We start from the raw sequence: 16,458 nt of genomic DNA on the forward strand, positions 1-16,458 counted from the left end.
GGATAAGGGGTAACTGTTTTAAGCTGAAAGACAGTAGATTTAGATGAGATATTAGGAACAAATTCTTTACTGTGAGGATGGCGAGACACTGGAACAGGTTGCCCAGAGAAGTTGTGGGTGCCCCCTCCCTGGAAGGGTTTGAGGCCAGGTTGGATGGGGCTTTGAGCAACCTGGCCTAGCGGAAGGCGTCCCTGGCCATGGCAGGGGAGTTGGAACTAGATGATCTTTAAGATCCCTTCCAACCCAAACCATCCTATGATAATACCTGAAGAGAGAGCTAACTCTTGTTCCAGCAGGGCCACATATTACATTTTAAATAAGTCTTGGATACATGAGATTGCAATTTGTATAAAAATTCTGCAGCCATTAAGTTGCTCAGGTTGCGGAATACATAGCGTCCCCTGGAAAACACTTCCTTCTCTGTCTGGCAGCTGGAGGCTACAGTATCAGACAGAACAAGGAAGAAGTTATGATTTATGCTGCTCTGGCTCTGCAAAGCCAGCTGAGTAACATCAAGCAGTTTGCAGTCAGAAGATAAATTATCACAAATGAACCAATCATAATCACAGAGAAGATCCTGCCAGAAACTTAGGGGGGGTTGGGACAGCAGGAGTAAATCAGTCTGACCCATTCTCAAGGCCTATTCCACAAGTGGGTGAAGAAGGCACCGCCAAGAGATAGAGATGTTCCCATCCACACAGTTCTTGTGAAGGAGGAAAAAGGGGGAGAACAAGGTCAAAATTCTGGGAATTAGGAGAAGATGAAGGGGACTATTTCCTATAACAAAATTATAACCTTTCTTTATCCTTTCACAATAATCTAGATTTACACCACCACACACACCCTCAAGTAATTTTGTCTTTCTTGTCAGTTATTCTTTCTCTAGAAACCTAAAAACACTTCTTCCTTGGGGCAAGCCTAAACTTTTCTAATGTCCCAAACACACTACATAACAGAAATTATAAAAACAATTCTTAATATATCATTATGCAAGTCTGACATGCGTTTTTGATTTTTATAATAAATCATCATGTGTCATTTTGGTTATCATAGAATGGTTTGGGTTGGAAGGGACTTTAACGATCATATAGTACCAACTCCCCTACCATGGGCAGGGACACCTTCCACTAGACCAGGTTTCTCAAAGCCCCATCCAACCTGGCCTCAAACGCTTCCAGGCATGGGGCATCCACAACTTCTCTGGGCAACCTGTTCCAGTGCACCACCACCCTCACAGTAAATAATTTCTTCCCAATATCTAAACTGAAAGAGGATAGATTTAAACTGTTACCCCTCATCCTATCATGACATTCCCTGATAAAGTGTCCCTCCCCATCTTTTCTGTAGGCCCCCTTTAAGTACTGGAAGGCCACTATAAGGGCTCCCCAGAGCCTTCTCTTCTCCAGGCTGAACCACCCCAACCCTCTCAGCCTGTACTCATAGGGGAGGTGCTCCAGCCCCCTCATCACCTTTGTGGCCCTTCTCTGGACCCACTCCAACAGGTCCATGTCTTTCTTATGCTTGGGGGCCCCAGAGCTGAACACAGTACTCCAGGTGGGGTCTCATGAGAGCAGAGTCTTCTTTACTTTTAAATAGATTTCATATTTTATGCATCTAGGGAACCACATAGAGCTCCACTTCAGTAAAAGTAAGGAGCAGTAGTTTATCTTGGTAAAGAGAAACAAAGAAGCTTGTTGAACAATGTTGCAGAAAAGACCTTGAACTTTTGCTGATTTAACATGCATTACCAACTACAGCTTTTCTTAATACCAATTAATAATTCAACACATCCCAAACTTTAACAAGTTAACTTAAGGAAACAGCATATATGCCCATCAACACAACTGAAAGTGGTTCTTAAGCACAATCATGTGGAATACATTATTTTCTAGAATGCACAGACACATAGAATAATTCAGGGTGAAAGGGACCTCAGGAGGTCATCTAACTTCAACCTCTGGCTCAAAGCAAGGTTAGCTAAGGGATCAGATCGTTCAAGTACACATTTCAAAAGATATTTAAGCATCTTATCTCTAGTTAAGAAATGGAGTAAAGATACAGCAGTATTTAAAATACAGAACTGAAGAGACATTTACAAACCATTTGCTCAGACTCAATACTCAGTGCTTACAAGTGTTTTGCAAATTCACTTTTTGCTCATGTTTACTCTGCTTAATGGTCTCTCTAAACAACTTAAGACTGCATATGAAATTGTAAGCAAGTTTCACATATAGTTTGCAGATTGTTCAAGTTTTAACATGTGCAGCATATGCTTTTCTCTGCATGAAAGATGTACCAGTTTAGTCAGGGTGGAAAGCTTACAAGTGGACTTTTATGCAAAAACTATAAACTAACGTTGGTTTAAGCAAGATAGGTTTGTGTTATGCACACATTGTTTGATAATGGCTAATCCAAATAAGTTGCTCTTAAGTAGCCATACAAGGGTTTACATAAACAGGTTTGATTTCTTCATTTAGAGGGGTCAATTAGTGCTAACTGGAGCTTAGAGTTCAAGCCAATATAAATATACATACACACACGCTCACTCTCTCTTGAAATAGAGGGAAATGTATATTGGCAGAATGTAACAGTATCATTGACTCAATTCTTGGAAGATATACTTGCAAGTTTTAAAGGACAAACCCACAATATTGTGCTGGAATATTTAAAGAAATAAATTAAGTTGCCTATAGTTGCTTGTTTGAGAGAACCTGGTCAAGATGTCTTGTGCAAGTATGCAAAGCATTCACCTTCAGTTTCTTTTGACCAGTTATGACCACTGGTGTGTCATGTCTGTACCCAAATAGCCTTATGCTTTTAACAGGAAATAAAAGGGGCAATCATCTGACTCAGTTTGTCTCTTGCCACTGCAAAAATTCAAGTGTTGTCAGGTTCTGTAGAAACAAGGAAGTGGAACAGGTCATGAAAAACATGCCTTGGAGAGACAGTTATTAAAAGCAGCCATTTGTTTTCAAGTGATTGGCCAAATACATTCCACTGTTCAACTGCTTCATTTACAGTCGCAGTTAACTCAGATGCCACACTGTATTAATGTCATATTGCATTTTGAACAACTCATTGATTTTAAGCACAGCGCTGTGTTGCATAACTTGGGTTCAAAACCTGCACTGATCTCTTATTTATAAAAGGTACTTCTTTAGCATGCCACTCATCCAGGCAAAACAAACATTTGTAGTTATCATTATTTAGCTGAAAACTCCAGACTGTGTTGACCACAACATTTTAATTTGTCAACCTGTCACAGTTAGCAAATGAATTTTGAATTTTTATAGGCAGAAAGTCTAATGCTCCTTTAACTATATTTAGTCAATTCTCTTACATGGTATTTACTTGTCTACTGACCAGCATAAAAGGATTTACAAAAATTTGATGTCCAACCTCAAGCTATTGAGCCCACTAATAGAAGGAACTTCTGTAAGATATTCTATCTAGGGTATATAAATGAGTGAAGCCTTTCTTCTAAAAAGATTTATTCAAGGCTAGAGTGGAATTAGTATACCATTATACTTTTGTGAAGTTGAGGAGAAAACCCTTGTAAGAAAAACTAAACATGATTAAGTATCTTCAAATTAGAAATTGTTCAGTGAACTTACCAACATTAACTCACTTTTTCTTAGTGCCAACTTCATGCTTCTCTTTCTTTTCCTCAGTATTCTTTCCATTCTTTTGTGATTGGTTGATGTCTTGAGTTTTAGTCCCCCCATTTAGCATCTTCATATCTTCAAAATGAAGGGGAAAGAGTCAGCACTGCAGGAAGCAAAATTAAGATTCTGTCATAAGAAGCAACAACTCCAACAGTATGTTTTTTTTTTATGATCTTGAAATCTGCCAGCTGAAGCTATATATAAAATCAAGAAGAGATATTATAAGAGTTCAGCATTCCTCAGTCCCATAAACTGCATTATATAAATAAAACAGGCAAGCATATAAAATATTGACGGCTACAGTTTCAAGGTAATTCACAACATGTTTCAAGACAAACTCAAGAACATTTGAAAATTAACTTGAAAAGTGTTAAGTGTATGACAATTAACCTGAAGTAATCAGCATATATTTCAAGAGTAGCTAAGTAGAAGGGAGTCCAGGGCCAGAGCTGCAGGAAGAAACAGTTTTCCTGGTTTCAGCTGGGACAGAGTGAATTTTCTTTTCAGTACCTGGTACAGTGCTGTGCTGTCACAGCACTCTGAAAACTAGCCCACTGCAACAAGGCTTTTTACCATCTCATACCAGGTTAACTTCAACAAGTAGTTAGCACACCTCACCCCAACACAGCCAATCCCCCACGAAGTTTCAACAGTTCACCTACTGTTCATGCTGTTTCTTCACACTCTTCAGGCCAGCCCCTCTGCTTCTTGCCACTACTGCATCCTTCTCCTCATCTCTCCTACATTCAGGGCACTCTGCTTCTTCAAGGTCTCTCTTCACCCAAAGCTCCTCTTCCATACCCCTTATAGCTATTTAACTACTTATCAGGAACCAGCCACAGCTGCACATTATCCACAACAACCAACCAACCTATAGCCCCTGAAGCTAACCTACAGCTATATATTATCAATGTTAATTAAACTAGTTTTATTTTTCTGCAATTCCTTTATGCTGTGTTTTGAATTTAGTATGAGAATAATGTTGATAACAAACTGTTGTTTTAGTTGTTTCCAGGTAGTGTTCGCCCTAAGTCAAGGACTTTTCATGTTTCCTGTGCTCTGCCAGTGAGCAGGTGCACAAGAAGCTGGGAAGGAGCAGAGCCAGGAAAGTTGACCTGAACTAGCTGAAGGGATATTTCATACCATAGAATATCATGCTCAGTATATAAACTGGGGGGAATTAGCCAGGGGTTGCCAATGGCTGCTCAGGGACTGGCTGGGCATCGGTCAGTGGGTGGTGAGCAACTGTATTATGCGTAATTTGTTTTTCTTGGGTTTTATTCCTCCCTCTTGCTCTTCTTTTGTTATTTCCCTTTTCATTACTACTGTTATTATATTTTAATTTGTTTCAATTATTAAATTGTTCTTATCTGAGCCCATGAGTTTTACCTTTTTCTGTTTATCCTCCTATCCCACTGGAGGTGGGGGAGTAAGCGAGTGGCTGTGTGGTACTTAATTGCTGGCTGGGATTAAATCACAGCACTGCTCTTGAATATACCTTAATAACTTGAACTTGGCTCAGAAAGTAATGTAGATTTGGTATAAACAAGAAACTAAAATAAATGAAGGCTAACTGAAAGAATTCTTTTATTTAAAACACCATGTAAGGTATTAACTATATGTAGAGGAATTATAGAGGACTGTATGAAAAAATTATTTGTAAAAAGGTTGTAATGATTGTTAAAAACATAAGGTATGAGGTGTTAAAAAAAAAGGGGGGGAAGTGTAGAGGAATGAAGTTGGGTTAATTAGCATTGATAATATACAACTGTGGGCTGGCTTCAGGGGCAGTGGGTTGGCTGATGTGGATAAGGTGCAGCTGTGGCTGGTTCTGTTAAGTGGTTGGGCAGCCAAGGAAGAGAGAGCAGCTGAGGGAAAAGCAGAGAGAATGCATGCCCTGGGTGAGGAGAGATCAGGAAAAGGTAGCAGAGGGACTGGTATGGAGAGTATGTTGGTATGTGGTGGTAAAAGATTTTGTTGCAGCTTTCTAGTTTTGAGAGTGCTGTAATAATTGGTGTCTTGTGTGAGGCCTTTCAGATTATGAGATTGAGTTTAATGAGTGGTGGCAGTAATGATGGCTGTGCTGGGGGATGTTTGAAGTTTTGAACAGTGATGGCAGTGCCCAGTGTAGCAGAGAGAGGCGGGGATAGCCTGCAATCCAGATCACATTGAGATTGACAGGAAGAGTATGGGGATCCAGATCACGTTGAGATTGACAGGAAGAGCATGGGGATCCAGATCAGACACTGGTAAAGGTGAGCTGTTGGGATCAAAGAGAAGGAAGCCTGACTGCTTTGGAGCTAAGAGACTGAGGATAAGGAGTGGTAGTGGCGAGGTGCATGGCCAGATGTGCCAGCAGCCTGCAGTGGCAGTGGGTCCAGACTGGGTCTGACTAGACGGTAGTGATAGCTGTGCTGGGGAAAGGTGTGGGAGCAACGTGGTGCTGTATGTGCCTCCCGCCGCTGCTGCTTGGCCTGGTGGCATTCTTGCTGACATTTATGTACTTGTTGAAGGTGTCTCCACTTGTAGAAGAAATGAGTGACCACAAGGACGTTGAGAAGTTTTTCAGGACACAGGATGATGTGTTAGTGCCTTATTCTAGATCTGCTGCTGAAAGCTTGCTCAGGTTATTGTCCAGTGTGACCCAGGAGGTGAAAGGACAAGGCACTATAAGTTCATCAGAACCGCCCTCTGAAGAAATCAAAATCCCAGATGCTAAGAAAGTAGATAAGAAGAAAGGTGATCGACCTGCAGAAGATAAAAAGCCCAAGATAAAGGTGAAGAAGGAACATGAGTATGAGTTCAGGGACAAGTTGTCTCAACTGTATAAAAATGTTTATTTGTAAAAGGTTATGATGACTGTTAAATACCAAAGTTAAGAAATGTTAAAAAGGAAAAGAAAAAAAGGGTGGAATTGTAGAGGACTGTATGAAAAAAATATTTGTAAAAAGGTTGTAATGACTGTTAAAAATATAAGGTATAAAATGTTTTTTAAAAAAAAGGGGGGGGAAGTGTTAGAGGAATGAAGTTGGGTTAATTAACATTGATAATATACAGTCGTGGGTTGGCTGGGGAGGTGGATGATGTAAATAAGGTGCAGCTGTGGCTGGTTCTGTTAAGTGGTTGAGCAGCCGAGGAAGAAGCAGAGAGAATGCATGCTCTGGGTGAGGAGAGACTAGGAGAAGGCAGCAGAGGGACTGGCATGAAGAGTTATGTTGGTATGTGATGGTAAAAAACCTTGTTGTTAGCTGGCTAGTCTGGAGAGTGTTGTGACAACTATGCAAACTCATTCAGCTCTTATACTGTGAAAAGGATGCCACCTTAATTGACTTCAATGCTAATTTTCTTTCTTCCTTAGTCCCACGATGCCACTTGAAAGATAACTGCAGTGTAATTAGTTACTAAATAAATCCTATCTTACTATAAAATTCATTAATATAGCATAAACATAGCTGTTAACATTTCAGCCTTTGTGTTACTATAGTGAAGTCACCTAGGGAGAGTGTGATGAAGTACACCAACACCTACCTGTTAGTGCTCTTTCCTTTTCTATTTTTTTGGTTGGACCTTTCTTCTAATTGTTCTCTGGGTTTTTTGGCTTCCTCATGCTGCTTCTGCTCAGTAAGTGATTTATTTGGTATTTGTATAAGAACAGAATCTCCTTCTCCAACTAGAAACATGGTCTTGAACTTGTTATAGAGCATTGTAGATTCTTCCATGATAACTTGGCTAACTTTAGACTTCCGTATCTGAAAAATAAAAGGTAAAACAGTCAACTCCACTTATATATATATCATATCTACTTAAGTGCTATATGACATTCTTAACTCTTATGTATAGATTTGAAGTGAAACATGCTTCAAAGTAGTAAATAAAGTTTGTCAATTGAAAAAAATGTTTCCCTCTAGAAGTTGCTTCAAATGAAGGTGCAAAACTCACCTTCTTTAGACTCAAAACCATCTCTCTGTGTTTTTGAGCTTGTTGCATTGTGACCTGAAGGGAAGCAAGCTCATCAAGAGCTTCAATACACCTATTCACATCCTGTATATAAACAAAAGTTTGATTTGAAGACTTTGTTTAAATGCTAACGATCTTTGGTAGCCACATTAAGAGGGGAAAAAATAATTGAAGGCTATGTTGAGATTTAGTTCCTGTTTTGAGGGAAAGTAGCAAAAAAAGCAAGTCAGACACTGCTTAGATCTCTCTCTAAAGAGGTGAGATCTTCACTCATCAAATTATATACAAAGATGCTCAAGTTATAGAAACCACCTGGGTACTTGGCAGAGAAAAATGAGGGTTCAGGGCTATTTTCAGCAGAATATGGTATTTGCCACACTTACTCAGTGATAAATACAATAACAAAAACATCTTTGCCCTAGCTCCACAACCAATCTTATAAAATTTTCTAGTGAAGGCAAGAACACAATGATATCTCTATGAGCTTTTTTGTTAAGTATTTTTACATTTGAAGTGAATTTACTATCTGGAGTTCAGCTGACAGAAAAATATTTAAACAACTGAACCATTTTTCTGAGGTGAAAATCTTTAAATTTAATATTAATTACTTTGAAGTCATAAAATTTTTATAGACTTGAGTTGGTTGTACTAGAAATGAATGTTTTACTGTTTATCATGACAACATAAACTCATAGACTGAGTTGAAACTGCTCACTGCTACTCATGCTGCTAAATGCAGAAGCCACTACAATGTTTGTTGTGAAAGACTTAAACTAGTTTCTCATTACACAAATAGCTTTCATAAAGTAAAAGTACAAAGTCAGAGGCCAAATTCCTTTCAACGCTTTTCACATGATGGCACTCTGAGAAGACCAGGTGAGTAATTAAAAAAAGTTTCCCAAGCCAGGTCTTGCAAATTAAAAGTACCTTTACTTCTCAAGAGATATTGTTTAATAAATCATACTTCAAACCAGGTATTCAAAAAATGTTTCCTACTTGAATTGAGTGCATACCTCAATGAACAAAATATACTTACTAGGTCATCAATTTTGAGTGAGCTTTTAATTTCTGCATGTATCCTTTGAAGCTTAGAATCCATTGATGTTTCTAAAGATCAGAAATAGCAGGCATGAATATTTCATCATCTCATGAGATATTTTTGTAGAAACACTTACACAAACCTGAACTTGAGATACCGAAGGCAAAAAACTATGAGTAGTTAACTAATTTTAAGTCTTCCTAAGGTATGTTAAGGTAGCAAATAATGTTGGTCGTTATGTTTTCTTTTTAACTGGGCACACAACAGTGTGGAGTTACAACTTAATATTTTTTCTGCTGTAATATCCAACTGTTGCCTTCTAGAAGTTAACCCAGGTAAAAATAAAGTTTCAATAAATAGTAAGAGCTGGGAAACTGTAGAAGTTTATTATGAGAGGATACCTGAATACTGATGCTTTGCATTTCAGAGGCTTGGACACAGTCATAGATTTAATCCATTAAAGTAGTTCACAATGCATGTGCTGTAACAAGTGGTAAAGACAAACTAATAAGTTGATCCCTAACTCACAGGTGCTAAAGGCCTGTATTGGGTTTATGTGGCAAGGTTTTGGTAGTAGAGGGACTGCAGGGATATCCTCTGTGAGAAGAGACCAGGGGCTGTGCCTGTGCCAGACACAGCTGATTCCAGCTAGCTCTGCAGTGGACCTGTTACTGGCCAGAGATGAGCTAATCAGCAAAGCTCATGGTGCCTCTGTGAAAACATATTTAAGAAAGGGTAGAAATACTGCACAGCAGAGTGTGAGAGAGAGGAGTGTGTGTCTGGGGGGAAACAAAGAAAAAAAAAAACAACAAACAAACCACCAACCATGTGAGAAACAATTCTGCAAACACCAAGGTCAGTGAAGGAGGAGGGTGTGGCAGGTTGATCTTGGCTTGATGCCAGATATGCACCAAGCCACTACAACTCCCCCTCAACAGGACAGGGGAAGAAAATATGACAAAAAATTTGAGTTAAGGACAGGGAAATCAGTCAGCAATTACCATCACAGGCATAAAAAAAAACCCAAAACTTGGGGAAATTAATTTATTGCCAGTCAAATCAGAATTAGATAATGAAAAATAAGAACAAATCTGAAAAAAAAAACTTCCCCCCACCCCTCCCTTCCAGGCTCAACTTGACTTGCAACTTCTCTACCTCCTACCCCAAGTGGCACAAGGGGACAGGTAATGGGGGCTGTGGTCAGCTCATAATGCTTTTGTTACCAATCTGCTAATAAGTTAGAATTAATTGACTTTATTTGATTTTATAAAATCATTTGGAATAAGAAATATATTTTAATGAAACTTGTAGATACACAGTAAAAGCTGATATGAAATCCTCTGTACAGTCCTGTACCGAGGCCAGAAGAATGGGTTAGAATTATTGAATAGGAATGTTTAGAACTTAGGTAACAAATTTGAGATTTTAGATAATAGTCAGTTACAGATTTCTTTGTATTTGACTGGTCTTCTGTATGTGGAAAGTGTATTGAGATGTCAGAATGCAGAATTAATAGGAACTGGAAGCAACCGAATGAAACAACTCGTAGTTACCTGCCAAGAAACAGTGAACTTTAGTAAAAGGTAATTCCGGCAGGGGGAGTTCACGACCACCTACTCATGTACCACCTACCCAAATTGTACCCCAGACCCATTTCTGGACCTTTCTAACCTTTACTGCGCAGAATCGGATGTGGGAGGAGAGTATGTTAATGATTTTCAGGAAATGCTATGCTATGTTTATGCATGAATGCTTATTCATACATATTCATTAAGTTCTATATATGGTGTATGATTTTGAGGCTTGGTGTGCGTTGATCGTGAGAGGACTCACTCACGCACCCGGCTGACAATAAAGAAGTGTCTGCTTATCTGCATCACATTGGTGTTGATAAGTTCTTCATTCCGAGATTTCGGTAACACTTTGTCTCTGCCGCTCCTTCCTCCACACACTGTTCCTCTGCTCCAGCATGGGGCCCCTCCCATGGGATACAATCCTCACGACCTTCCTACAGGCTGTAGTTCTTCATTAACTGCTCCAGCATGGGTCCTTTCCATGGGGTACAGTCCTTCAAGAATGGACACTCCAGTGTGAGTTCCCCATGGGGCAAAGGTCATGCTGGAAAACCTGCTGCAGCGTGGGTCCTTCCCACAGCTGCAGTTCCTGCTCTAGTGTGGGCTTTCCACAGGGTCACAGCTTCCTTCAGGGCATATCCACGTGTTCCAGTGGCATCGTATCCTTCATGGGCTGCAGGGGACCAACCTACAGTCACCTTGGTCTTCACCACGGGCTGCAGGGGAATCTCTGCTTTGGTACCTGCAGTACCTCCTCTCCCTCCTTCTTTACTGACCTTGGTGTCTGCATTATTGTTTCTCTCACATTTTTCTCATTCCTTTCCCTGACAGCACACAGGCACATACACCACCTTGCCACATAAACCTAGTACAGAGGAGGAGGAGGTACTTCAGGTGCCAGAGCAGAGATTCCTCTGCAGCCCATGCCAGAGCAAGTATCCACCCTGCAGCATGTGGAGAGCCCATACTGGAGCATGCTCCTGACAGGAACTGGAGCCCAGGGGAAAGACCCATGCTGGAGCAGGGAAAAGTTTTAGGAGGCAGGAGCAGCAGAGATGAACTGTTTTCAGCTGACTACAACCCTTCTTTCCCCATCCCTGCTGTGTTGCTAGGGGTGGGGGATATAGAAAAGTTGAGAATGAAGGAGTGAAGTTGAGCCTGGGAAGAAGGGGTGGAGTGGGGGGGAAGGTGTTTTAGTTTTTGTCTTTCTTTTTCACCATCCTACTCTATTTTTAATTGGCAATAACTTTAATTTTCCCCAATTCAAGTCTGGTTTTCCACCTGATGGTGATTGGTAAGTGATCTCCCTGTCTTTATCTGGACCCATGAGCTCTTTCATCTTATTTTCTCCCCATCCTGCTGAGGAGGGAGAGTGAGAGAGCAGCTGGTTGGGGGTCTGGCAGCCAGCCAAGGTCAAACTATTGCAACAAGAATTATTTACTTAAAAAAAAAAAAGTAAATATCTATAATGAAAAACAAGAAAGAATTTGAAAAACAGAGGATGTTAGTTAATCCTTACAAATAGTGAACAAGACATGGCCTTGGGAGAAGGAATAGACACCATAAATATGTCAAGCTAAGAAATAACAAGATAAGTTCAAGGAGAACCAAAAGGTTAATGAGACCAAACAGAAAATTACTTGATCTATGTGTGAACTATCCTAATTAGCATACTAAAAGATCCACCCTCCAGCAAAGAGAGCCCCCCACTAACAAAGCCCCCTCCTCGCAGAAAATGTAGGGTGAAAAAAAAAAAAGCTGTACCTTTAAATGGAGACAAGGGTCATAAGAACCAATGAGAATTAAGTGTAACTCAATGTAACTGTAAACAATTTTTGAAAGATTATAAAGTGTTTTACCATGTGTTAAGAGGTGTGCTAGCTTTGTGGATTTACCACCTAGCACCCATCTTTGCACAGACATGCAATAAATATCTTGATTCTGCGTGTGGATTGGCTCTTGCACACCAGGTGAAGAACTCAGATTTGGGATAAAAGCATCACAACATTCATTTGTTTTTTCTTTGATATAAAAGTGGTATACATACTAAGTAATATTGCAGACAAACTGCTTGTTTGTCCCATCTGCCTTGGACACATTTATATAAAAATTTCTCCTCCTGCTAGCACTGGAATTGATTCCAGTTTAAACCACTGGATTTCTACTATATAACAAAAGATAGGTGGAACCTTAAGGCAGTGGTTTGAACTGCCCTTAAGACATATCTAAGAAGGGTAGGGACACTAAGAAGGAAATTACTTGTTATTGTATTGTAAAGGTTGGTTTGGAAGTCTAGTCTGGTAGACAAGAACTTAGTAACTATCCCAAATCTAACACCCTGCCCTGGAAAAGGATATCATCTGACTATTTGCAAGGAGTCCCCTCTGATTATTCTGTTATGATGGAACAGACAATTAGTTGTGAAGATAACAAACTAAAGTGATTCAGTTCAAAGAAACGGAGCCTTTGATTTCATATTCTGGTGAACAGAGAACATGTAAAAGGTTTAAAAACCAGGATGACAATAAGATGAGAATACTGAAGAACAGTTCTAACACGCTGCTGAAGGAAAGAATGTAGAAGGCCTAAAACAAGAATACACTGCTTTACAGATCTTAAGGAAGTAATCACAGATCAAACATCTTTGACTGAAACCTTAAAACCCACTTAGAAGTAAGTCTAGACATATATTTCTCTTAAAAAAAATAAGATAGTAAAAAATATTCTGTATTTATATATTCTATGTATGTAAATATATTAAGAATATTTAATATTCTTTTAACTAACCTCTCTTCTTCTCCATAATTTTAACTTCCAATTTCTTACTTTCTTCTTTATTTTGCCTATCAAAACATGAAAGCATTTTTACAATGCTGTCTTCTAAATTCTTGAGTCTTTTATTATTATTTTTAAATGAGGTGTTTTGAGATATTCAAACTGCGTGTAAAAATACAGAAGTCAAACTCTGGTTTCTTCAAAGACCAAAATAAATTAAATTATTTATTTATTATGATACTGCAGATAAAGAATCCTCCAGATTAGTAGAATATTTCCCCTAGAAGCTGCAAATGAAAGTGTTATTAAAATGTAAAAAATAAGATAAAACTGCAGTGTGTGAAACAGATTGATGGAGAGACAATATTGTAGCAGGATCAAAATTTAACACTGACATTCAGGTTTACCTCAGGGAATTGTGGGAAAAATAATGATTATATAATAACAATTAAAATAACTCCCACAGCAACTCTAATAAAAAAGTACAGAAATAGGTAAGCTATAAGTATAGCACAATCTTTAAAGAAAACTCCTAAAATATTTTTGTTCACAAAAAAAACTCCAACAACAAATACCTATTTATGAAGTCTTCAGTCTTGTTTTATCATAGAAATTAAAAACCTTATTTTAATTAGTATATTCCACCATTCAGTGACTTTTTCCAAATTTAATAAAAATAAGTATCAATTAAATAAAAATCCTGCATGTATATCAGTTTACACATACCTTTCTCATTTTATTCAGATACTGAATCAGACTTTGAAAAGCCCCTGCCATGGCCAGGGACGCCTTCCGCTAGGCCAGGTTGCTCAAAGCCCCATCCAACCTGGCCTCAAACCCTTCCAGGGAGGGGGCACCCACAACTTCTCTGGGCAACCTGTTCCAGTGTCTCGCCATCCTCACAGTAAAGAATTTGTTCCTAATATCTCATCTAAATCTACTGTCTTTCAGCTTAAAACAGTTACCCCTTATCCTATCAGTACGTGCCCTTGTAAAAAAATCCCTCTCCAGCTTTCTTGTAGGCTCCCTCTAGGTCCTGGAAGGTATTCTCAGGATACAGAACCCACCAACTCTGTCCTGCTGTTAGGAAGTCTAAGTCACTGAAAGACTGACATCACTTAATTTCTGGATTCAGTTTTTCCCATCCTCCCACAATACTACATACTGATTTACAAGAGCTTTTTTATTCTCCACTTAAAAAGTTAAATAATGCTTGGGGGGGGGGGGGGGGGGGTGTTAAGGCAAGGCAGAGGGAGGACACAGAACACCGTGCAAACAAATTGGGAAATTTGTCAGGTTTTGTGCTGCCTCTTAGTTTCAAAGTACTACCACAATGTACAGACACTGTGTATTAAAACATACTCATGGCTCTGATTCCGTTTGCTCCTCTTGCTTACGCTTTCTTTCTGTCAGCTCTCTCTCATGTTGGCCTTGTAACGTGTTTCTTCTATGAGCTCCTTGAAAGTTTCTCCCTCCTTTTTTCTTCTGTTTTTTATTTAGGGTGAGAAGAGAGAAGGAGTCTTTAGATTACTTAATGTCAAAAACATTAACAGTTAAACCTACCTGCTCTAGATGTCTACACATTACTGCTCTAGTCCATGAAACACCCTGATGAGAGTTAGCATTCCTCTAACTAAATCCAAATCTTTTATATGCAGATAAGAAGCTGAGTTTTATTAGTGCTTTCTCTCTGATATGGAGAAGAATATCCCAAACGCTAAAAAACCCAAAGCCGTTCCCAAATGATCAGCTAGAGGCAGCTTCCTATCTTTCAAAAAATATATTTCACAGACCCCACAGCTTCTCAACACTCAGGACAAAAAAAAAAATATGCATTTGAGTAAGCATGTTTAAAAACAAATAAACCAAAACACCAACAAATCTTTGCTACAATAAATCACTTGGATTTAAATCCATCTTTTTTTTTAAAAAATAAAGTATTAGAAAACTTATAGATATTTACAAAGAATGTTTATTGAAAACATTATTTGACAGAAAGGAGCTCTGCAAGTTCTCATTTCCAAGACATGCATCTATATTAGCCAGACATAAGGCTCCAACACTCAACAGACAAAATTGAAGACCTGGTGTCCTGGTTTTGGCTGGGACAGTGAATTTTCTTTTTCAGTAGCTGGGTACAATGCTGTGTTTTGGATTTAGTATGAGAATAATGTTGAGTAACACACTGACGGTTTAGTTGTTGCTAAGTAGCGCTTACCCCAAGTGAAGGACTTTTTCACAGTTTCCCGTGCTCTGCCGGTGAGCAGGTACATAAGAGAGCTAGGAGGAAGCAGAGGCAGGGACAGCTGACCCAAACTAGCTAAAGGGATATTCTGTACTACAGGATGTCATGCTGAGTATATAAGACTGGGGGGAGTTGGCCAGGGCCTTGCGATTTGCTGCTTGGGGACTGGCCTGGGCATTGGTCAGTGGGTTGGGCTGAGCAATTGTATTGTGCATCAGCTTGGGGTTTTTGGGTTTTTTTTTTTTCTTGGGGTTTTATTCCCTCACTCTTTCCTCTCTCCTTTTCATTATAGTTGTTGTTTATTATTATATTTTACTTTATTTCATTTATTATATTGGTTTTATCTCAACCCACAAGTTTTTGCTTTTTTCCGATTCTCCTCCCCATCTCCACCGGGGGTGGGGGGAAGTGAATGAGTGGCTGCGTGGTACTTAGTTGCTGGCTGGAGTTTAAACCACAGCACCTAGTATTAGCTTTAATAAATATTTTCAGTGGAACGACTGTTCTTTATGATAAGTGAGAGTCAATGAAGTGTCAATATACCTGATACACCTTCATGTTTTCCTTCATCCTCTTCAGAATCAAATGCTGATGCAGAACCCACTTGGGAAGGATTCTCCTTCTTGTTTCTGGTCTCCCTCTTTGCTTCTCTTCTATCAAATTCCTTCCTCAATTTGTCTTCTTCCTTCTGACTCTCCTCGTCTTTTTTTCCCTTGTTTTTTTTGGCTTTTCTTCCAGTCCTTTTTTCTTTGTCTTCTCCTCTTCATGAATGCTTAAAACACAGTAAATTACTTGAGCATTCATATTTGATATCTATACCCAATTTAAAAGAGAACCTAACTCTCAGTTCAGGAAGATTGTACTTTTTAGTTTTACTATCAAATACTCCACCTGCATAAAGTTGGCTCACTCTTTAGACCTTTCATTTCATAGGATAATTCAGGTTGGAAGGGGCCTCTGGAAGTCTCATTGTCCAACCCCTTGCTGGGAGTGGTTCAGACCAGGTTACTCGGGGCTTTTCTCCAGTCTGGTCTTGAAAACCTCCAAGGATGTGGGGCTGGACAACCTCTCTGGGTAACCTGCCCTCTGCTTGACTGTCCTCAGGGTGAAAAAGTATTTCCCTATATCCAGTCTGATCCTCTCTTGTTTCAGTATATGCCCGTTGCCTCTCATCCTACCATCATGCACTGCTGTGATGAGCCT

At 39.3% G+C, this 16,458-nt stretch overlaps 1 protein-coding gene across 1 annotated transcript; it reads right to left on the bottom strand.

Annotated features, from left to right (window-relative positions):
* Nucleotides 1-3,624: 3,624 nt before the first annotated feature.
* Nucleotides 3,625-14,489, bottom strand: LOC121080403 (lens epithelium-derived growth factor-like; the record flags this gene model as incomplete). Its single annotated transcript, XM_040578424.1, is given in 7 exon segments — nucleotides 3,625-3,740; nucleotides 7,194-7,242; nucleotides 7,244-7,414; nucleotides 7,605-7,706; nucleotides 8,659-8,729; nucleotides 13,023-13,078; nucleotides 14,380-14,489. Coding segments are annotated over 7 exon segments (675 nt in total), but the record flags the coding sequence as incomplete, so codon positions are not given.
* Between the last annotated feature and the right edge of the window lie 1,969 nt (nucleotides 14,490-16,458).

Source organism: Falco naumanni, chromosome W (assembly GCF_017639655.2).
Source record: "Falco naumanni isolate bFalNau1 chromosome W, bFalNau1.pat, whole genome shotgun sequence".
Classification (NCBI taxonomy): Eukaryota; Metazoa; Chordata; class Aves; order Falconiformes; family Falconidae; genus Falco; species Falco naumanni.